Source organism: Leptosomus discolor, chromosome 6 (genome assembly GCF_034619465.1).
Source record: "Leptosomus discolor isolate bLepDis1 chromosome 6, bLepDis1.hap2, whole genome shotgun sequence".
Lineage (NCBI taxonomy): Eukaryota > Metazoa > Chordata > Aves > Leptosomiformes > Leptosomidae > Leptosomus > Leptosomus discolor.
The window spans coordinates 37444205-37467419 of record NC_141396.1 but is presented as its reverse complement, the minus strand read 5'-3'; the positions used below and the strand labels follow the sequence as shown (position 1 = coordinate 37467419).

The 23215-nt window shown below is 46.8% G+C and overlaps 1 protein-coding gene across 1 annotated transcript in view; it reads left to right on the top strand.

Annotated features, from left to right (window-relative positions):
* Positions 1-23215, top strand: part of CDH23 (cadherin related 23) — a 202604-nt gene that overhangs the window by 29057 nt on the left and 150332 nt on the right. Inside the window, exons 3-5 of the mRNA XM_086467128.1 lie at positions 10733-10875; positions 14113-14160; positions 14393-14485. Coding sequence (XP_086323254.1) covers positions 10733-10875; positions 14113-14160; positions 14393-14485 — 284 coding nt within the window. The remainder of the gene's footprint in view (positions 1-10732; positions 10876-14112; positions 14161-14392; positions 14486-23215) is intronic.

Sequence of the window (23215 nt, the reverse complement as noted above, 5' to 3'; positions counted from 1 at the left end):
ACCCTATCTCTGTGCATAGTCAGTAAAACTCCTGGGAGGAAGGTCTCCTCACTATGTCCGTGAGTACCATTAGCTGTCCCAAGAGATGTGGGATGTCCTGCTCCCTGCCTGTACGGGTTCATGTTGATGGGATGGCTGGTAACCATGTCCCTTAAAGAAAAAGGGTTGCAACCCTAAGGAGGGACTCAGCTTTCCTTAGTTCAGCTATCATTTTCATGAAACTTGTAGGAATGCCGTGTTTTCTGTGGTGCAAATCCTTCTCCTGTGTTTGGCTGTAACTTGCTGCGGAGGAGAGGATGGTCGCGGCTGCTGCTGGGAGTGCCTGCTGCGAAAGTACTCATGTAGCTTCTGTGGGTGGGTTGTTGAATTAACTGGGCATCCCACCTACACATGTGTCTGTGTTTTCAAAGAAGTGTGGTTTTCTAAAAGCTGGCTGTCAAGGTAGGTGTTGGTACCTCAAAAAGCTGCCTTCAAAAATGGCATTTGGGGAAGGGGGTGCTGCAGCCTGCGTGAGGTGTAAGATTTATATAGATTGATGTGTGGTGCATCATGGGCTCTTCTGATAAGGTAGGGAAGTGTGAGCATAAGGGCAGGGTTAGGAGTGAATGCCTCTCCCCAGCATTGAGTGGACTCAGTTAAACATCTCACCAGTGACCCAGGTGTCCTGAATCCCCTCCAGTGGTCTCCACCTCTGTCTTGGACCTTGCCCAGGCACTGGTGGGAAACCAGGGTGAGGGTGAAGGTCTCACCATCACTGATGATCTTATTTTTCTGCAGTTTACTGCGCTGTGATATTCATGCAGAGAACTGGGTGATGTTTCCCTCCACGCTGATACCTGTGACAGTTTCCTTTGACCTGTGAGTGTTTCATTAGTTAAGAAATGAACTCTATTTTGCAGAGAGGTGGGGAGGTTGGGAGAACGCAGGAAGGATCAAAGGAAATATTCCTTATTTGTTCTGGGCTGTTTCTTATTTCAAGAATTAATTAGAACAGGATATTCTGTGGATTTAGGGTTTAAACTTTGTGTCAGAAATGTTAATCAGGACTGCATTAGCTAGATTTTCCTTGAGGAATGAGTGGGAAGGTAGTGTACAGAGTGTTCAGGGTGTTTTGGAGAGACAGGCATGAGGTGGCATGAAGCAGTGCTCTTGGAGAGGCTTAGCAGCACAGCCATGCAGAGGGAATGGGTTTGCCTTCATAGATGGGGAGCAAATCTCCTCTCTGTTCCCCAGAGCTGATAAAATTGAGGTTTGGATCTCATCTAGTCAGTGCTTCTGTGGCTATTCCAGGATCACTTTTGTAGCTTTTCCAGGCCAGTTTTAAAAGCCCCCAGGCAATGTTGGGGCTTTTTGCCGTTATTTAACACTTCACTAGATTTCACTGCTGGGATGCTTCTGCTAACCCCAGATTTATGTTTTCCTTTGCATTTTTAGTTCATCCTGCCTCCTCCTGCCCTTACATAGGGGTCTCATGTTAGTTGCATGAAGGCAGGTCCCAGGAGCAAGGCTGGGTCTAATATTTAGGATTTTTCAAGAATCCTCTTCCTCATCCTCCTAGGTGAAGCTGTGCAGGTACTAACATGAACATAGCAGTCTGATTTCCAGTTTGCAGTGCTGAGAAATGAAGGCAATATTACTGCCATAGTTTAATTGGAAATGGTCTTGCCTGCTTTGTACTGTCTTGCCTATGCTCCTGAGAATTGCCATGGTCTTCAGGAACCCTCAGGCTTTGTAAGGCACTACACGGAGTGCTTTCCCGGGACATCTTATGCATTGCTGCCTTCGGTTTACAGCTCTGCTGTAAAATATCAGGTTAATCTGGTGTGATATTTTTTTTTTCCCCTTTATAACCCCATGAATCTCAGTGCTTATGCTCTCTCAGTATTTATCCCCCCCACTCCCCCTTTTATATTTATTCTGTAAGTTTACCAAGCATGGACTTTCGGCTCTGGAAAGTCTAAATGCTTTAATTTCACAATTCCCCACTGCTCCTCTTGTTCTTTGACCCTTCTCAAAGGTGTGAGTAAACCACCAGTTAATTTCCTTTAAAATTAGTTTAAAACAATGTGCCTGGCGCAGTTGGTTCACCTGCAGACCTCATCCTTGAGATGGAACAGTTCTCGCTTAGGCTCTGGGCTCTGCTTGGGAACAGGATCATACCCTGGCTGGTACCAGCTCCTCTCCTTCCACCTCCTGTTGTGGGAATGAAGAGGGAAGGACAGATATCAATAAAAGTGAATGAGACTTTTTGACAGAACAGCTTCCGCGAGGGAACTTTTTTTATGGTGCAAACAATGGATGGAGCATAATTTGCATAAAACTCATTAGAAAAAAGTACAAGTTTCATAAATCTTGTGATAAATTAATGCGATATCGTTCCAAACATGATATATTAATTTTAGGATGAAATGAATGGGTCTGTGATCATTGTTGGTAATTATGAGGCTCCCAGCCACTTTGGAGAGGAAATTATTTTTAAGAGGCCTTTTTAAGTGTGGGAACCTTTTCACACCAGGAATATCTTAACAGACCCAGACTCCATTTTTTTTTTTAAAGTGTTTCTTTTCTTATTTTACTCTCATGAGGGTGTTTGTGGGGGGGTTTTTTTGGATGCAATTGAATTTACTTTGCTCTTTCATGCTGATACAACCTATTCCTTCCCAAACAAAAGAAAACCAAAGTCCGTTCAGTTTTTTTCAAACTGTCCGTGGTCTCCCATGTCCCAGGGATGGGCTGTGGGTTTTGCAGTGAACCGGAGGGCAGGAATCTCTGGATCCCTGCCTGCTCAGCCTGGGAGAAAGGAGAGGAAGGCACTCCCTGAGCCTGCTGCTATTTGCAGGGGTTTGCCCAGGGAAGAGCATTTTTTTAATCTTTTTTTCCAGGCAGATCTGGAGATGCCCCAGTGATACTAAAGTGTATTGGTGATTTTGGCAGCAATACGCCAGCCTGGTTGGAGAGTTTTGGTTAATAAACCATTGTCTCCAAGCTAAGGAGCTGCCAGTGAGTGAGCAGTCTGGAACCTCCAGCCACTGCAAAGGCATAGCACTGGCATGCAGACGTATGTTTGAAACTGGTTTCAGAGAGCTTGCTTGGTATCTGCATTGCCATAAGACCTGTTTGAATGTTGATGGAGGGAAATTGCTCTGTCTTAAGTGTTGGTATAGGTGTTGACTTTAATTGCAAGGATGCCACTTCTCTGCCCACGTGCATGCCAGCAGCCCAGTGGCTGCGTGCTCAACATCTACCGGAAGAGCCTCAGGTATTCTGTTTACTGTAATGATAATGTCAAGAAAGTTCAATATACCATTGATTTTTATAATCCACCACACCCCCACCCCCCTCCCCCATTTCTCTTGTAAAGTTAACTGAAGTGCTTAGTAAATAGTGAAGTAAACCAAAAAAGCCCTCTGTTACGGCTGCTCTTGGTGTGAATGCTTGTCTCTTCTTTACCTGCTACTGTGCTCTTCTTTTTAGACAGCTTTAAACACTCATTTAAACATCTCCACAAAGAGCTGGGGGGAATGAAAGCAGGCAATGCCGCTTTCTGAGGTTTACTGCTGGCTGTCAGGTCTGCTTATGGATTCTGTCTCAACACTGACTACCCACTTAAAATAACTATATGCAGCAGAGAAATTACAGGCTCTTTCTCCTGCTCTGGTTTTGAGTGTCTGAGGAACTAAGAAAAACTCCACTGTGCCTTTTGGTTCCCAGCTTGACAAACTCCCTCAGAAATGGTTTTGACTGCACAAATTTGTTTTCCCTCTTCTCTGTCACCTCTATGTTTGACTCCTTTCTCTCCTGTATGCGATGGGTGATGGCAATAGTGCACATGGTTCCTGGACCAGCTTCTCCTGGGCTTTTTCCCCCATAACTGGTGAAGACAACTTTTTTTTCTGATGGCAGAAACTGTTCTTTTCTCATTATAAGAACCTTTTTTAAAAGGTGCTGTTGTCTCCCTGCCCTTTTTCACTTGCTCTGCGGCACAGTAATTGGAGCAGAGGCAACCTTGTTGGTGGGGTAAGGTGATGCTTCCCATTAGCATCTGGAAAGAGAAGTATGTAACGTTGAGCTCAACTTGAATAGTAGGAGTGGAAACTTTCTTTGCTGAGTTGTTCTGGAAAGTTTTGGCTCAAGTGGTCAAGTCTTTTTCTGAGAAGGAGGCCAGAGAGTATCTGTTGAGGTTGTGTCTATGAAAAGAGCTGACAGCCACCTGGTTTGGGGGAAAGGCTTGGAGGTGGATGAGTGGGTTGCCCTTGTACCAGTGGTGTGCTTTCAGGTATCCCTGAGTGTATCTGAATGGTGTTGGTCAGGGTTTAATCTCAGCATGAGTTTTGCTATTATTACTCACCCAAGGTGTGCTCCAGCTGTGAGGAGCAAGGTCTTCCCAGCAGTAGCAGTCTGGAACGTGTGGTGATTAGCCTTTGGAAGCCCACATCTTCTGCGTAACCTATGGCCATCTGTGGTATGGACAGGGAAACTGCTTCAGGAGGCTGGGACCAACTGGGAGGAAGGCAGGAATGAAGATGGAGAGACCTTGGTGCCTGCAAGAGATTTCCTGAGCTCAGGTGTGCTTTGGTTGCTCTCCTAGGCCCCTGCCCTGTGCCCATATATGCATCCCCCTGTCACGTCAGGTGGGTCTCTTGTGCATGCTCTGTCCCCAACTCTGCACTTGTCCTCTCTGGGAAAGCGATGAAGTCTCATCCCAAACATGCTAGCAGCTCCCACTTTCTGTCGCCTCCTGCTTGAAACTAGATTTCGCTTTATTTTCCTTGCTAGGGAGTCACTGTCCTTTCCTCTCCCTCACATTGCTCAGCAGCCTAGAAATACTGGTATTTCATCTTTTCTTTCAAAAAAATCTTTGGTAAAACATCATGGAAGGGCGCTTTGCTTGCTTTTTTTTTTCTTTTTTTTTTCTTTTTTTTTTTTTTTTTCGAAAGGTGGAAGAGAAAATGAATTACAGGCAAAGAAAAGGGAGCAGGTGACAAATGAGACAAGGTTTGAATTTCAAGATCAGTTCCGTCAAATCCTGGCACCAAGTGCATCAGGGGGGCCAGCCTGTTGTGGTGAACTGGGCTAACTGGAGATGCCTGTGCTGGGGTGACTGGGGCAGAAAGGCAGGGCTGCTAGCTAGCGCCTAACATCAGGACTGTTGTGGGAGAAGTGAATGGGATATGATTGTCCCATCTCCCTTCCAAGGAAGGAAGGAGGGGGAGCTGTGGATATCTGGTGGCCGCTACTTCGGAGCAAAAGCATGGCAGTGGCCTTCATGTGAGGGGACTCCTTGCTGCAGGGTGGGGATGCTAAAATGATTTTTATGTAAATAAATTTGTGCTGGTTTGAGAAGCTGAATAGCAGCCGAGGATTCTTTGTGCCAGCTTGCGACCTTCGTTGAGGACCACAGGCACTGCTCTTGACATATGGGCTGTCTCCCTGCTGCTTCCCTCCCCAGCGTGCCCGCTGCCTCTGGTCTGTTTGCTGCTGCTACTTAGAAATTTCTGGCCTTTTATTCTGCAAAGCTCTTTGCCTGTAAGCTGGGTGCTTGTGGTGCTGGCAGGCTCTGGACAGCTCTCAGTAGTGGTGGTAGAAGATGGGGAGCCAAGAAAAGCTGCATGGTGACTGTGCCCACAGATATGATCCAGAGCCTTGGAGGGGTGAGAAACAATGAGCCAAGGAGAAACAGGCACTGGCTTTCCAAAGCAGGGATTAAAATGCTTTTAATATTGAAGTGTAGCTGATGCCTGAAGTCTTGAGCGCAAAAGCCAGTGCAGTCAGCAGAGAGATTCCTATTAACTCCACTTGGGTATGGATCAGACCTTTTAAGAGCATCTTATTAAGCAACTGATTAGAAACCTGCCCCTTCTGTTGGATCTCAGTGCCCTCCATCCCACCCCATGCGATTCCTGTGCAGACTGTGTCAACATCTTGCTCTGGCACTTTATCCTCCCACTCTTTCTCTGGCCCTGGGGCTCGGCGCTTCTAAAACCCTCCAGAAGATCTGGGATCCTCCCAAAGAATTTGTTTTTTCTCCTTTCTCATCCCCCTCTTGAAAGCAAAACCAATCGAGAGGAATTGGAAGGGCACAGCCCTTTTGCCTACTTTCCTCCTTGGCAAAATGGAAGGGCAAAAAAAAATACACAGGTTTATAGCCACAAGCAAGACTCTGGGACAGGAGTTCCTGTATGGAGGGAAAAAGTACACCCCATAAAGCAGCCAAACCTAAAAAACTTTAATAAAATCCTAGCAGGAACGAAACAAGAGGCAAATACAACAACAAAAAAAACAGCTCCTGAGGTCAATCAAAGTTCAAGACTTTGAGAAAGAAGAAAATCTGTGTATGTGTGAGAGAGAGGGAGAAGTAGCCATGATTAAGAGAAAGGAGGCAAAAGGAGACAAGATAAATTGTGATTACCTGGTGGAATCAAGACGCTTAACTGACCTGTCTGATTCCTGAGGGGAAACAAATGGAGCCTATAACTTCACACTCCGAAAGGATAATTTGTCCCTGTTTCCTCAGCCCTCACCGGAGTGAGGTTGGCACTTGGGTTTGTGGTGGCTCAAAGAGCATCCTTAGCATGGCACTGGGGAGAGCCAAAGCACATTATTTTTCTTTGCAAGTGCCCTGAGAGGGGTTTCTGACAGATGTGGAGCTCTCTGGGCTTTGTATGCCCTGTCTGAGCAAGACCCTCTTCTTTTTGATGATTTCCCAGTGATACAGACACCTTATGTGAAGGTGTTAGTGTTGCTTTTGCAATCCTTTGACAGTTCCCGTGTTGCTTCCATGAAAGTGTGTGTGGAGTCCAGCTGCAGAGCTGAGTATTGCTGGGCCAGGTGCTTGGCTTGGTCTGGCTTCACCTATGGATGGGACAGCAGCACCTTCCCTGTGATCAGTCTGGAAAATGGGATTTTTTTTTTTTGTGATCTGTTGAATGGTGACCATGGCACAGATGCTTCAGCTGTGTCTTTGCCTCATGCTATCCAGCTAGTCTGTTCCTTTGGTGCAGTAAATTTGGGGGGGGGGGGGGGGGGGGGGAAGTTAAGGGGGGAAAAGTAGGGCTAAATAAATTGGTGGTAAAGGAATCGGTGGAAGGTAGCTCACACAAACTTTTGTCGTAGTGGTGAAAGTGGTGAAGGAGCCCAGTGTGCTCTTCTGCAGTCTTCTCACTGCATCCTGCACACCTGGTTTACACCACATGCCTAAACTGAGCATTCCCCTGGGGTAAAGCTTGCAAAAATCAGAACAACAAATGACAAAGTAATTGTGAAGCCTCATTTCTTTCTTTGGGGACCTGTTTCTCATTATCTTCTATTTAATTTGTTATTTTGATCTGTATTTTATGCGTGTGGGTTGGTTTTTTTTTTTCTGTAATTAGTTCAGAGGTGCTCTTAAGTTAGGATGGTGATTGATGGACAGGTAAGGGAATGGGTGAAAGAACTCTTAGTTTTTGGTGCCTCACTTGAGGTTTTTTTAAGATGGTATTTCCCTGTAATACAGTGCAGCTTATACTTTAATGTTCTGAGCTGCCCTATGTATGTCCTAATGAAGTTTCTTGTTTCTAACAAATAAAAGAAAAGTTGAGGAGGGTATAGGCTCTGAATGTTCCTCCTTTCCTCTTCTTTTACCCACTAAATTTGTCCTTGGTTTTGATACTCTTGGACCAGAGAGCAGTGCAGCCCAGCGGGCTGTTTCGTAGGAATCTAACTCTGCAAGTCTGCAGACCAGCAGGAGCAAGAAATGCAGGTGGGATGATGCGCTCTACCCAGAAATGCCTTGCCTTGTTCTCCAGGTTATACTGAATTTAGGAACTAAAGTCCCTGACAGTGGGAGGTATCTGTAATTCAAAGAGACAGAGGAGTTAAATATTTGTTTGCTGGCTGATTTTATTTTTTTTTTTCCTTTCTGCAAGTGGGTTTGCAGCATAAAAACCATGAATGCCACTATGATTAGAACTGGGTGGGACACGATTTTCCTATTCAGCAGGATTTTTAAGATTGTTTCCCTTCCACTGAGATGCGACTGAGACCTTTTGGAGTTTGAAGTATTTGTAGTTCTGGAGGCAATTGCAGATACCCTGTTGATTTGGGTTTTTGAATGGGATGTAAAGGGGGAAAGTCTGTTTCTCCCATTAAATTTGGCACAATAGATAGGTGTATGACTCTGGATTTATCTTGTCCTCATTACTGGCTTTCACTGCCATGGGGACTGTCACAGTCTTGCTTATTTCCTAGGGCAAAGAAACCTTTGCCTAAGGATGGCTTCAGATGAGCTCCAAAATAAAACCAAGCTAGTACCTTGTTTCATATCAAGGCTTTGAGGTTTGAGAAAGCGTAGGGTTGCTTTGTATCTCCAGTGCTGGCTTCACTGAAGAGATGGGAATGTTGCAGACGAATCAGCTGATCACAGTGGTTTGGATAAAAGCTCCTCCTTTTGGGTCTTTGTCCAAACTGTCTTTGATCATGACCTGTCACTCGCACCCGTGCCGGTGGAATTTTTTTTTCCAGTGGTTAATTGTAGTTGCTCTTTTAAAACAACTGCTAATCCTTCTCCAAATAGAAATTTGTTTGGGTTTGGGTATTGAGTCTTGCTGTGCTTTCATACTCTGGACTAGTCATCTTTAAATATTACATTTTGTCCTCTTCATGGATGTGCTTGAGAAGGCCTGAATCATCTTGCTGCTCTTTTTCATAAATGAAGCAGTTCAAGCTTTTAAAGCCCTTGTTAAGTGTGAAGTATTTTTGCTATCTCTTGAACATTCATGTCTTCCTCTCACATCCAGTCCTGAAAATGATGTGGACAGCCAAGCAGCTTGCAGAATTGCATCCTTGGCAGAACCAGCTGACCCTAAAGTCATTCCTCTGAGTGCTTGAAGAACACTGTGGCTCTGCCAGCCAGGGCATGGAAAGAGCTCCTTGAGTGCTTGGATCCCCCAGCCTGCCAGAATGGCTGGTTTTGGGATGCTCTCCTCTGCAGTTCTGGTCCACAAACCTTTTTTGAGTGTGTTTGGAGCAGGGTCATGAAAACAGATTTCTAGCAAACAAGCCCAAATTACCAAGTGCTTCACCTGGCTGCTTGGTCCTCCCCGTTATTTGCCGTGCTGTCACTGAGTTTGTACTGACAGCAATTTTACATTGCATGAGGGTGTCCCCCTGACCATGGTCGGTGGCCTTGGGACCTGCTGGGCAGCTGGGTCCTCGCCTAAGTGCGCTTCGTTGAAGTCGTACAGTACTAAATTTTTAATCAGAAAGTCATGCAGTGATAAGTCTAATGCCTTGCAAAAGTCTGTTATTCCTTCACAGTTACCTTTATCTGCCAAAATTATAATCTCATCAAAGAATAAAATCAGGTTTGTTTGACAAGGCCTATTTTCCATAAAAATGTGTTGACTTGCATTAATTATGTTCCTATCATTTAATTCTTTATTAATGCAATATTGTATCAGCTTTTCCCCTTATTTCCACCATGATTGATGTCACGCCAACCAGCCAGTAATTGCCTGGGTTCCTCTGCTTGCCAGGCTGTGCCACTGTATTCACCCTCTGGTCTGCCAGAGCTTCCCTCATCTTCCCACACTGATGAAATTTGGGCATTTGTTCTCCTCGGCCAGATGATTTGGGGTCATGAAGTGCTCTTGCACTGCCAAAGATGGCTCACACAGAGGATGTTCCCTCCCCATCCTTGAGGCCAGATGGCCAAGGTGATCTCCCATCCTTATCTCTGCCCACCAGCTTCTTTCCTCCTATTTTCTCCACCATCCTGCTGAGGGGACTGAGAGCAGCTGGGTGGGCGACAAGCAGCCAGTCGTGGTCAACCAGCTACAGCAGACTTTGAGTGTTCTCAGAGGTGTCATGGAAAGGCCCAAAATGATTCGAGGAGGTTCTTATGGGGCTGAAATGAAGCTCCAAGGGTGGTGGCCATCCCTTGCTTTTGGAGCAGTAGAAGTCATCCCGCTCCAGGAGCAGTGTGGAGATCGGAGAGAGGACACATGGCCCCCACACAGCAACTTCAGAGCGGTCTGGGTTGCCTCTTGAGTGCCATTAGGAAGAGACATTTACAGCCATGTGCCCATGAGGGGTGGTTGAGCAAGGCCTCTGTTGTCTGAGGTATTCAGGATGCTGCAGAAAATGGTTTCAAATATGATTTGGCAGAAGGTAGTGATGGATTTGTCCCAGTGCCTCTCATGCTCTCTAGTGCATGGACTTCAAGTATGCCAGAAAGACCTTGCTATTGTATTTAAAACAAACCTCAGGTCCGTGGCTGGCTCCAGGTGCTACCGAATCCCTGAGCCTCGAGGCACCTGTAGGCATTGTGTCCATGCTCTGGGCCTTGCGATGTTTGCTTTTAACCTGGAAATGTTGTTGTATCTGTTGGTGGTGCCCCTCAGCAGGGGAGAGTGGGAGGGAGGCTGGTAGGCCCTTACCCAGAAGAGGTATGGGTTCCTCCACTATCTCTAGTGCACGAGATGGCCGTGCTTCTGCTGAACTTATGTGGCTTTCTCTTTTGATAAGGGTGAGGGAGGAGAAGAGCCGTGGTTTGATTTATCTGCGCTAGAGAGAACAGTAAGACCATGCACAGCTTGATTCCCCTTGCTGCTTGAGGCATTGTAGCACCATGGGAAAATAGTTTAGGGATGCCTTAAGGAAGGCAGAAGATCTGTGTTTCCTGACATGCTGAGTATTTTCGGGATTTCCTCCTTTCTGTTTTGCTTATGATTTCTTTCGTCTCTGTCTCTCTCAGGTTCCTCAGTGACTCAGCTGCTGGCCCGGGACCTGGACAATGATCCACTGGTCTTCGGTGTGGTTGGGGAGGAGGCCAGCCGGTTCTTTGCAGTGGAGAGTGTGACTGGTGTTGTCTGGCTCAGGCAGCCCTTGGACAGAGAGGTAATGCCTCTTGGTGCTGAGAACATCCTCTGCTGAGGGGAGGGATAAAGCATTTCTACTTGCATAAATGGTGGCTGCCCACCTTCTGTGGCAGCTGAGATGCAACCTGGGTGTTGCTCCCACACAGAGTTGGGAGTCCAGGTGTGTCCCCAGCAGGATCTGTCCCTAGCCACCCTGTTACTGTCCCCAGCTCAGTGGGGACATGGGGAATAAGCAGGCTGCTTTAGTTCGATTTGGCTTGTTGGTTTTCCTGGATCCCAGAATAGTATCTGTGAGTCTGGAAGGAAAGAAAATAATGGAAATGATCTACCAAAGAGTCAGGATGGTCACATTTTTTTCAGGGAAAACTACAGGTTCCCTCTTTAAACTTATATTCTGATTAAATCCTATTTAAAACAGCGTATGAAGAGGCATGAGGTATACCTGCTTATTCAATCTCATCTTGTGGATTCAGGCTGCTGGATGCTAAATTTGGCAAGATTATTGCCTTGAAGCTGTTTCACACCCCTATTTTCAATGGTAGCTTTGGTCTGCAAAGATGATATCGCATCCCGGTGCCTGTTGTACAAAAGCCCTGGCCCTTGCTGTGTTTCCTGAGCAAGGAGGAAGGGATAGCACAGGCGGTGGGACAGGAGCTCAGTAAGACTGGGAAAACACTATTTGACTTGGGCAATATGTTTAATTTTTCCTGTGCTTCTGTTGCCTGTGTTTAATACTTCCTTTGCCAGCGGCAGCATTGTGAAGATAAAACCCATTAACACATCTCAGATGCTGCGACAGCAGTCCTGGTCGGAGCCAGGCAGATGTGGGGATGCAGAGGAGCAGGGTGGTGGATGCTGATCAGGATGGGGAAGGGCAAACGCAATTTCATAGCATTAAGAGCAAGGCTCTGGAAAAATAAAGTGTTTTTCTTCATCTCTCTCCCCTCCGCCTCACGGTGCCAACAGCTGCTGGCATGAGTCATAAATCTTCTCTTATTCAAATGCCTACTGCTTCCCAATACTTATGGTACCAGCCTTAAGCCAAGGAGGGCAATCAATAGATTTTAGGTGTCTTTTGGTGGAGGGTGGGAAGGGAAGGAGTTGAGCAGAGCTTGCATGCACGGCTGGACTGAACTGGGAGGGGCTCAAAGTCAGCAACACCTGGAAAAGGGTGAAGAGAGACACGTGCATAGTTTGGTATGGATAAGAGAAAGGTGTAAATGACAACTTATGGTGGAGGAAGCAGGATGGTGTGGGAGGAAAGAGATGAGGTAGACAATGTGCTGGGAGCAGAGAATGCTGTCCTGGATGCATGCAATAAAGTTAGGGGAGAGAAAGCCATACAAGAAAAGTCAAGGGGAAAGAAAAGCAAGAGGTCAATTCTTGTACAGTGGAGGAGAAAGAGACTTGAAAAGGGAGAGGGAGTCATAGTAAGGTAAATGATGCAGGAAAAGGGAAAACAGAGGAAAAAGACGAAGGAGCAAACGTATAGAGGCAAAACAAATTTAAAAAGTTGGTTTACTCCCACAAAGATTAGAAGTGAAAGTTTTTTATAAAAAGAAAAAACCAGACCCCAAGTCTAGAAAAAGTGTGTGCTAAAATGGAGGGTGGAGACAGAAGTTAACATGTGACAGCTTTCTCTGATTATTTCATCGTGCTTTTAAAATTTAAATGCTCAACAGGTTGTCTCGTCTCCTATTTTCCCTACTGCTTTGTCCCTCACGGTGGCACCAATGAGTAGGGGGCAAACGGGGGTGAAAGCTTGCTCATGCAGCAAGGTGGGATGTTGAAAGGAGCAGAGGCTCTCCTCCGCATTGTCACTTCAGCTCTTCCCTCTGCCTGCAAACATTGCCCTGAGGCAGGAGCTAGGAAAGATTTTTCTCAGGTTGGATTCCCTGGCTGTTGAAAGGAGGGGCGCAGATGTGGGGGCAGGAGGGATGCATGCTCTGAGAAGCTGTTCCCCAAACCCTTCTCCAAGATGAACTGCTACCCTGGTGCAAATGGAGCTCCTGGTCTGGGCACCAGCAGCTGCTGCCTGTCCCAAAGCTGATCTCATTAGGAATAAATCAACCAAATCTGCAGCATAGAGAGCCATTTCAAGCTTGCTTTTCAGCCTTTCCTGCACAATGCTTTGGAGACTTCAAGTTGTTGTGGTCTAGCAGCTCAGGCAGGGCAGGGACACTGGGGGTGGGAAGGCATGCTGAGGAGGAAGGAATTGCTGGGACTGTGAGAACCAAAACACCAGGTGGAGCCCAGGTACTAGATAGGTGCAGTGGTCCAAGTCCTTCTGTCCATCCCTGTGCAATTACTTGGTAAAACATGAACAAAATGATCACTGGTGGAAAAGAAAGGTCAGGGAGAGGTCTGCCTCCACTAGCAATATCGTCCTGCCCTGACACCAAAAGAATCCCGTCTTCCCAATTGTTGCTCACCCCAGTACCAGTGACTTCAATACATTGCCATTTAAGACGAAGCTATTAATTTAGTTAAAGCAAAAAGAGGCAGGGAGGACTGCACAGGCACTTTTTGGAATGGGCTTACGAGATTTCAGCCGTTCTTACTACAGCCCCTGGGCTTATCCCAGTGTTTCCAGCTATGTGATATCCCAAGAACTGCTGCATGGCAGGTAAGTTGGGAATGCAGTAGCCAGATTTAGATGTCCTCAGTGAGACTGTGTTGTATTGTCATTTTGAACAAAAGCGAATTACACAGCTTGTTCTTTGGACTTTCTTCTCTTTCTGCATCGTCCATGTATCTTGCAGTTGGAGATGGTGCCAGATCACAGTACACCACGGGTGTAAAACTGCTTTTCTCTGCCTTGCACTTACTCCCTCTTGCTGCTACAAATGTGCAGCCTGCAGCATTGGGGATGGGGCAGGTGTACAAAGAGAGCTGGGGCTTGCTGGCACACCGCAGCAGGTTGAACAGTGGGCTCCTCTCATCTACTTTAGCCTAGTTGTCTGTTTAAAGTGCTTGGCTGCTAGTTGAGGAGTTGGTTGCTTAGTCCCTGCATCCCCCTGACCCAGGGCAGAGCAGCTTTCCACGCCTGTGAAATACACTGGAGCCCTGCTGGCATTAATATTTCTCAGCATTTTATATTTCATGTAGGTAATTGCACTCAAGCGCCCCTTCTCTTCTTGAAGGTCCTGAAAGCATTTTGCATGTAATAATATTGGCTAAAAGTCCCAAGCCTGCCATCTGCAGATAAACGCTACAGTATCTTTAATTATATGTTTTTCTTCTCCCTCCCTTTCAGACTAAGTCAGAATTCACGGTTGAATTTTCTGTCAGTGACAGCCAAGGGGTAAGTGTGACTTCTCATTTCATGGTCTATGGCATGGACAGAGAGGATGAGTATGGGTTGTGGGGGGGGGACACCTTCTGCATCTCCCTGGGGGAGTCTGGGGAGTGGGGCTACCCCTGGCCGTCGCTTGCCAAAAGCCCAAGTCAGAAAACACAGCCACAAGCTTGCTTTAGGTTTTAAATCCGTGCATAAAGCTGGCACCCTCTCCCTCTTGTTATCGTTGTGACCGCAGGTGATCAAAGGGACAGTCAACATCCAGGTCGGAGACGTGAATGACAACGCCCCACGGTTCCACAACCAGCCCTACAGCGTCCGCATCCCAGAGGTAGGGATCGCTGCAGCCTCTCCACACAGCCTGGCTTCTGGCTCTTCCGTCGGTGGCCATGCTTGCTGTCTGGTTACCACTGCAGAGCTGGCTGCGTGAGGGCCACTGAAGCATGGGACTGTCCTCCTCACCTGGAACCCTCACTGGGGTTAGGGGGGGGTTGAACCTCTGGAAGTTATTGTTGCTTGAAAATGGGCAGAAACAAAGTGTGACTGTGTTTGGGGCACTGGGGGAAGGCAGGTGAAAGAAGAGGTTTGGAGCTCAGCATCTTTGCAGCCTTGGTGATGTCTTTCCCATGACAAATGTGAAGTTTGAAAATAGCTGTAAATGGGAATCTGTTTGTCTTTCTCTTCCTTTGAGACAGAGGGGAATGTACAGCTCTTGTCACAGAGGGGACCTGAGGCAGGAATAAACATTTCCCCAAATGCCTGATTTCTGGCAAAGTCCTGCCCAAAGGCTTCTGCCCTTGCTGGTGGTTTCCTCTAACAGCTTTGTAGTAGGACTTGTCCTGTGATGCCATAGGAATGAAGCAAGTAGGAAGGGACCACAGGAGATAATCTGGCCCAAGCTCCCACTAAAGCAGAGAGAATCTTCAGGTTGCTCAGGGCTTTATCTAGCCAAGTGTTGAATATCTCCAAGGACAGAATTTCCACAATCTGCTGCTGCTCTCTCTCCATGCTGGCCATTTCAAAGGAGGAGACATCTAGTCATACCATCAGGGAGAGCTTTGCAGCTAGAGCTCAGCTTGGCAGAAATACACCAGGAACTTGGAGATCTGATGTGAATTTAGACTTTAAAGACGTGGAGTGACAGGTAGTTGCTGGTGCTAGGAGGACAAGGTCAGGATATCGCCTTTGAAATAGGTGATTAGTAGGGCATTTCACATCGTCCAGTGAAGGAAACTTCTTCTTGTACCCTCGTGTCAGGGCAGAGCCCATTTTTTCCCCAAGCCTGCCTCAGGGTGTGGATGAGGTCAAGTGTGCACCTGTGTGTGTGAAGTCAAGCAGTCTTCAGTAATTGAGAGGTACAAATGATTGTGTTACAAAGGTTTATTTAATATGCTGGCTGCTGATGCCCTGCTGTGCTGGGCTTTGATCTTTCCCTGACACTCTGCTGTGAGGATGAAGTTTCTTCATTAAGTTGCTTGTGATGTATGAGCTGGGAGTTTTAGTCTCATCTTTGCGCCAAGTCATCTGAAACCTCCCTTTGAGAATGATACTGGGTCAGAGTAATTTCTTCTCTTTAAAGCACAAATTGTGGAGAAATGATTTGGCAAAACCCATGTGAGCTGCTCCTTGCTCTTGCCTTTCTGCTCGGACCTCTGGAAGGTGGTGGGTGGCTGTCTTGTCTTGCTGCTGCTCCTCCTGGTGATGGTCCGTCTGCAGACATCTGCAAAGCAAAAGGAATGTCAGTAGGACTGAAGGAAAATAGTCTCCTCTCCCCTGCCCTCAGACTTACCTCTGGTTTTGCTGTTTACAGCACCTAATACAGAGGACTCCCTTCTCCATGTGAAGAGAGCGCTAAAAAGTGGGTTGCTGTGTTAAGCCCTGGTGTCTATATACCTGGAGCAGCCATGCCATACCTCCTCTTGCTTGTTGCTTCTTCCCTAAGAGCTGATACTGCGAATTTTAAGCCTTCCACATTTCTGATCTTAACCTGCATCAAGCCTGGGGAGCAGCCAGGGCAAAGGTCCAGTGCTCATTTGGAAAACGAAGGCTGGCCAAAGAAAGCGAACTGTGGGCAGGTGATCTGGACAAAAAAATAAATAAAAGAAGAAGCTGAACCCCAGAGCCTTCCTCTTGCATGTCACACTGCTTGCACGTGAGCCATAGTTCTGCCAGGAGGGATTTCCAGGACCATCTAGTTGTTTGGGGTATTGCAAGCACAGTGCTTATCCAGTGCACCTACTCCGCCACTTGGCCTTCAGAGCTGTGCTTTTCTGGAGGTTGGCCTAATCTAATTATAAGGCGTCATGTGCCAGTTTCCATCTGTGATCTTTAACCAAGGGCACCGATCAGAAGTAATGAGCCACAAACACATTGCTCAGCCAGCATCCTGGAGGCACTTCTGTTCTTCTGCTAGGGAGAGAGCCTTTCCTTGTCAGGTATTGTGAGAGCAGGGGACAGGGTCCTACCACCTAAAAAGGGACCCTCCAAGGGCTGTGGCCCACAGGGGTGTGGCAATGAATTTACTTTGTGTGTGCTAGCACGTCTCTCAAGGCAGAGGTACCCACTTGCTTTGAGATCTTTACAGGGCCGCAGGTTTTCCCTGTTGCTTGTCCACAAGTACTCAAAGCTGGAGGTGATGTGGCATGGAGATGTGCCTTCAGAAGCTGAGGCCCCCAGAGCCACAGGATACCTGGGATGCAGCTGAGACTGGGGAACCAGCCACGATAGGGGATGACAGTGTCCCCAGGTTGCACCCATGCTCTGGCCAGGGTGAGTGGTGAGGGTGGGGGTAGCAAAATCTGTCTCAAAGACTACCAAGCCCAACTGAAGGGCCTATAGCTAATGAATAAACAGGGGCTGGAGCTTGGGTATGGAGAAGAGGCTAACAGAAGTTCTAGTGTGGCTTTGCATAGACTGGCTCTGTGCAGAATTGGCAGCTAATGAGGGTTTTTCTCTTTTTAATTTTGAGATAAATGGATGTATTGATTTTCAGTTGTCCCAGCTAATGGAGCAGCAACAGAAAGGCTATTTAAACCTTGCTGCTATTGTGTGGCACTAGGAAAGTCAAAAGAAGAGTGTGCATAAATAAATGGAACATGAAGTAAACTGACCTTTAAAAACAATACTGCCTCTAAATACTTGTCCTGGCGTTTTACGCAGTCCGCTTGATTTAAGAATGGGAATTTATATGGGCATGGGCTGCAGACTGCAATTCCTCTCTAGTATGGGGCCAGGGGAGAGGATGCCCAGTTTAACTGTGGGCTCCTCCACATCGCAGCAGCTCTGAATACCCAGACTGGGCATCGCTTATCTGCCGGGCTGATGCCACTGGTCCTCTGCACTTGTAGTGTCTTAATTGTATCCCTGGCACCTGCCTGGAATAGCTGAGCAAGGGTCCACGTGTCAGGAGAGGGACGTTGCTCCAGCGTAATCGTCCATCCCGTCTGGGCAAGGGCACCCCGTGATTTGCTTGTCAAAAGGCAACGAAGCGGTGTGGATGCTTTCAAGTCTGTAAAGAAAAGGGGAATCCTGCCAGAATTGGCAACTTAATTCACCAAGCTGGCCTCGACAGAGCTCATTAAGTTCTCGTTTATTCATTTCAGGCTAATGGCTGTCATGCTGACTGCTGTTTGATTTGCTGTAATAGACTTTTATGGCTTTCCAGTTTGCTAGGATGTGTGTGCCTGTGTCTCTGTCCTGTGGTGCTGCTGTAGTACATTAGTTAGCAGCTCATGTGCTTGCTACTCTGACCTTCAGGGTTTGTTCTCCTCTTGGATGCATCCCTTGCACTTCACGTCTTGCATGTGCTCTTTTTTACCCTCCTCATCCTCACCTGGCCCCAGGTTACTATGTTTCTGGGAGTCTCAGGCTTTTAAATGGGAAGAGATGTATTGCAGAGCCCATGGCAGGCTGTTGTGGCGATGCCTCAGTTTCTGACAAGTCTGATCTGTTTTAGCTGATCTATTTTTTTCGTTTGACTGCATCTGTAGGAAACAGTCTTGTTGGATCGTCATGGTTCACTGCTTTCACATGAAGTGAGCAAGTGAGGTGGAGCCGAGCCCCTGTGTTGGTTTTGTGGTACTGGGTGTGGTGTTGGAATGGAGATGGACTGTTCCCTCTGGGTGCCTGCTAGGCTTTCCTGTTCCAGCTTCCAAGCGTGACACCTTGTTGGGCGTGCAGCCCTCTATTTGCCTTTGAAGTGAGCAACCTTTAAGCTCATGCTTAAAAAGCATGGTTCTGCAAGCCTCTCTGCTGCATCTGCTGCTTCCAGGTGCTATGCTGTCTACAGGACTGCGTCTTGGGTCCTGCAGAGATTCCTCAAACATTGAGACCATTGTGTGGTGTGGTAACCAAGTCTAGTACCTTCTTGTGAAGATCTATTTTCCCTCATAAGACCCCAACATCGTGAGCTTACTGATCAAGTTCAAACTGTCCATGGCCCTCTCTTGGCCCTGGAGCATCATTGGTCTTCACATGTAGGCAGAAAGGTCACTTAATTGTTGGTTTCATTGCTGAATGTTCCTTCAGGAAGTTTCCAGCGGGTTTTTATCTCCTTTGGTGCTCTCCCCACCTCATTCCTCCTGCTACATTTAACGCACAGAGTGATTTATAAAGTAACATGTGTTATTGGGTTACATCTTCTAGCAAAACAGCCAGGCTCTGGGCCAGAGAATGCCATTTAGCACCCCAGCCATTCACGAGATCGCAATTGAACCACAAAAATGTATCTGTCACTTGACAGGACATAGTAATTATAATGGAGCTCTCTTTTTTTCAAAAGGCACCCACTGCATCTATAACAACAACAATCCGTGTTGGGTATGTACTTGTCTTGTATTGAGTTCAAGCAAGCATCAGTAAGAGGCAGGTCTGTGGGAAAGGAGTTTAAGAATAGAAAGAAAGTTTCTGGGCAGCACTCAGGATCAGCTAGACAACTACAGTCCAGCTTACAGGTGTCGCATCTCCTGAACTCAGCCCTGATTTACCAATTGATTTTAATCATGAAGCAGGAGACTTACCATCAACAGCAGTCCGTTCTGCTCGGTGAGTAGCCTTTGGGATTGAGCCTTCACAAGCTGCTGGTCACCATTTCAATCCTTAATATGGTGGTGTAGTTGATGTTGGTTTGTTTTAAATTGTGCAGAAAGGTGTTTGGCAGGGGTGGGAAGGGAAAGGAGCGGACCATCTCTGCCTTGTCCCATTATGCAGCCTGGAACCAAACAGTGTTAGATGGTGAGCAGGGGCAGGGAGGATCAGAGAAAGCCCCAAAAGCCCTAGCTGTAATTAAAATTATTATTTTGCTTTAATGGTAATAATGTCGGTAATTACATCAGTTTCCCTGCCATCCTGCCCGGGAGTCTTCAGGGGCTTGTATAATTCTATTGCGATGGCTCCAAAGCCTGATGCTGCGCATACGAAGCAGCTGCAATGAGCATGAGCTCCCACTTCAGCCCCATTAGCCATTCCCTTGCATGCTCCCAGGCACCTTTTGGGTTTTTTTTTCCCCCTCCTTTAAATAAAGAGCCTTTAAATTGAAGGTGATGATAACAGTGCTGATAAGAAAGATGTTCTTGCCACATGCAGAATGGCCTATAATCATTGCTGGCTGCTTTCCTTCCTCATATTTTCTTCTTTTTTTCCCCCCCTTTCTCCCCACTCACTCTTTTCCTTCTCTCTCTACTTTCATGCTTCTGTGTGGATTTTAGACCTGCACAAATAATTTACAAGGAATAACTTATCCATCAAACCCAGCCTTCCCCTTCCTCAACCACCTTTGCATTCATAAAATTTGAAAGTGTATTGAAATCCTCTGCAGCACTTTGGATGCAGTTTTATTTATTTATTTATGATGTTTTGGTTGGGTGTTTTTTGTTGTTGTTTTTTTAACTTCCTAGAAAGGCAACAAAAAATATTAGCTAATTATTCAAATTGTGTTCATTAAACACTGTTGGCCAGAGGCACGCTGGTTCTCTTTCCTGGGTGGGCAAGCATCTCCATCTCCCCTCCACCCTGGCATTCCATTGGCATGGCAGGTGCTGGGGACCAAGGGTGATCTCTCACTGCTGGTGCCTGTTGGAGAAGTAGGAGGTGAGGCTTCAACTGGTGCTCACTAGAGCAAGAGGGTCTCTGTTGCACAGTACGCAGTGACAATCTGCAGCAGGGGAAACATTTACCAAATTTCCTGAGCAGCCTCATTTTTAATTGTGTTTATTGTTGCTGGGTTTCAAAGCCAGCCTCCATCAGCCCTGAGGGAATAGCTGGCTGACAAGATAATAGGTTAGATCTCCATACTGTCTCTCTAGCTTCACAGAGCTGGCCACCATACATTTGTTCTGATGTTTCTTCCTTCCAGATTTTTTTATTATTATTTTTGAGCAACTTTAATTACTTTCCAACTTTATCCAGCAAACTCGTGGAGGCAGACACACATTGTGAAGGGTGTGCCTTCCCTGAGTCTTAAGTCTTAAGTAGAAGTGTACTGTCCATCTATTAAAAAGCCATCTCTTAGCTGGATGAGATAATCCTTTTGAGAGGGTTTCATCTGCTCTGTAATCACTAGGTAGAATATAATATCCCTCAAAGAAATCATTCCTTCTCCCCTTCTCTCTCAACCCCAGCCTGCACGATCCACCAAGATAGGGCTATTTCTGTATTGCTCGGGAAGATTGAATGTTAAAACATATCTTTATGTGGAGAAAATTACCAAGTCAAGATTTTGCCAGCAATGCTGTGGGACTCCCTTTTCCATCAGTAATTGAGAAGCTGTGCGAGTGCCCGTCTCCTGCCTTGCACCGGTGTGGAAGAGCAGAAAGAAGGGGAGCTGAGAAAGTAGCAAGTGGATAGGGACTGACGGATGTGAATAATGCACAGGTCATCAGGCTGAGTTTACTCTGATGGGTGGGATGCCATATGTGTTGGCATGCTGTGTACATTTGGCAGTGGGGCGAGTTTGTAAATATTCATAAAGATCCCCACTTTCCACATGCAAGCAAAATGTAAATGGGCTGTTTAAGTGCAGGGAAGTTCAAGGTGCTCTCTTAGGCATTTGTTCTCGCTTTTGGATGCTGGTTGTTCCTTTGGGCAAGAGCTTGGAAGCACACCAGGTAGCAGCTGCCATCTTTTCCCTGCCGTTTTCTGCCAGCACTGAAGAAAAGGTGCTTAAACGAAACAGGCTGCAGTGTATTGAGCAAAACATGGCACTTGGGCTAAAGGGTTTGGACAGCTGAGATCAAAGATGTCCCTGGGATTTATGTAGAAAATTTTCTTTTCAAGGGGTAAGGTACTTTAAAGAGTCATGCTGCTTCTGTACAAAAAGATGTGAAGGATTTGAGTGGTGTGGCTTGGGTACAGGGACTTGCACAGGGCTGGGAGGCTCGTGGGGGTGTCTCTGTTCCTTACATGGAGAAAGCTGTTGTGTGACAAAGCAGGTGCTCAGACCTGGAAGCATCCTTCCCTCTGAAGGTCACCTGTGTGCAAGTTTTTGTCATTATTGCTGATGCGTATACTGTGATGCCAGACGGAGAACGTCAAAGGGTCTTGAGTGACGTCCTGACATCCTAGGGGAAAAGAAATTCTCCACCTCTAGCAGTCCTGTCACTTGTCTGGCTTCACCAGTGAATAGGAGACCCTGGTCCTTTAAAACACGTGCCTGAGGAGTGAAATGAGAGACGCAACAGAAACTACTGGGGCGGAAAACTCCAAATGGCGTGGAAGTAATGTGTAAAGTGTCCTGGAGATAACAGTCATTTCTACCAGGCAAAACTTAGGCTCTTTCTGGAAGGATACTGCAGCAAAGGAGGGGGGGCAGCCTGGAAATTAGAAATAGTCATGCTGTTCTGACCAGCGTAATGCGGGAGCAGAAGAAGGGGACAGGGGAAAGCAGAAAGGGGAGAAAACAGCAGATTTAGAGTTGAAAGGAAAGCTAGTGCAGGGCAGCAAGCAATTCTGTGCCTCTGTGGAGGAGCCATCACGCTGGGAAAACAAGACTCCCAGAGCCAAAGAAATAATCTTGGGGCAGAGGAAGAGAAAGCGTACAGAAGCATTCTCCAAGCAAGAAGCACCCAGACAAAGAGGGGAAAAGAGACTTAGACAAATTAGGTATCATTCCTCTTGGAAGAAATGGGACAGGGGAAAACATCCTTGCTCACTGAGCTCCTGAGCAGCCCCCAGACGCAATCATGCTCTTGGGCGCTCTGTAAGAGTTTCTTCATATGAGTGCTGAGACCCAGTATCTGCTTGTTTTTCAAAGCTATGAGTTTATTGTGGGTGTCTATCTTGGACACATCCCCGAGGTCAGGATGATATCTGAGCTCAGGATGGCTGACGCCAAGTGACAGTGGTTCCGCGGGATCCCCTCAGCCCCGCTGGCAGCAAGTGATGGGGTTACTCAGACTGGGCACGCTTCCTCTGGAGCGGAAGCAGCGGCTTGTGGTCCCACAGCATCTCTTGCTGCAGGAGCAGCAATTTAGGCTTGGGCTGAAAGGCTGCTCTTTTCCAGGGGACTGGAAGCACCTGCATGGGGTGTTTGAGCCCAGCCCTTTCAGTATAATTACACTTACACATCTGGGCAGCAGATGGCTTCAAGGTCTCTTCCTTGTCCACAGTAGGAGCAAGGGCTCTCTGCTGCCAGAAACGGGCAGAGGAGTGAGGAGCTAATGAATGTGACTGCTGGCAATTAGTTTTGTTTTATCTCTCTTTCCTCCAGTTATGATATTCTCCTAGAAGCCTGGGCTGTAACTTATTATCTCGTGCCAGCCAGCAAAAGCTACATCCCCTCCCTTTGCATTCTGGTTTAGTTTAGCACGCACCCCCCCCCCCCCCCGCCGTACATCATCTTTTAAGCTGGCAGTGGGAGTGTGCCTGGCTGTAGAAATGTTTATTAACACGTTCAGGCTGCAAAGGCAGTGTGCAGGTAGCAACTGCTCGGTGCAAGGTAGCAAAAGAGCCTTCCCTGGAACCGTATTTTGTTGTGTTTTTTATTTTTTTTATTATCCACATAATCATGCAGTTTGTTGGTTTGGTCTCCTTTTTCAATCATGCCACCTAAATTAAGGTATGATTA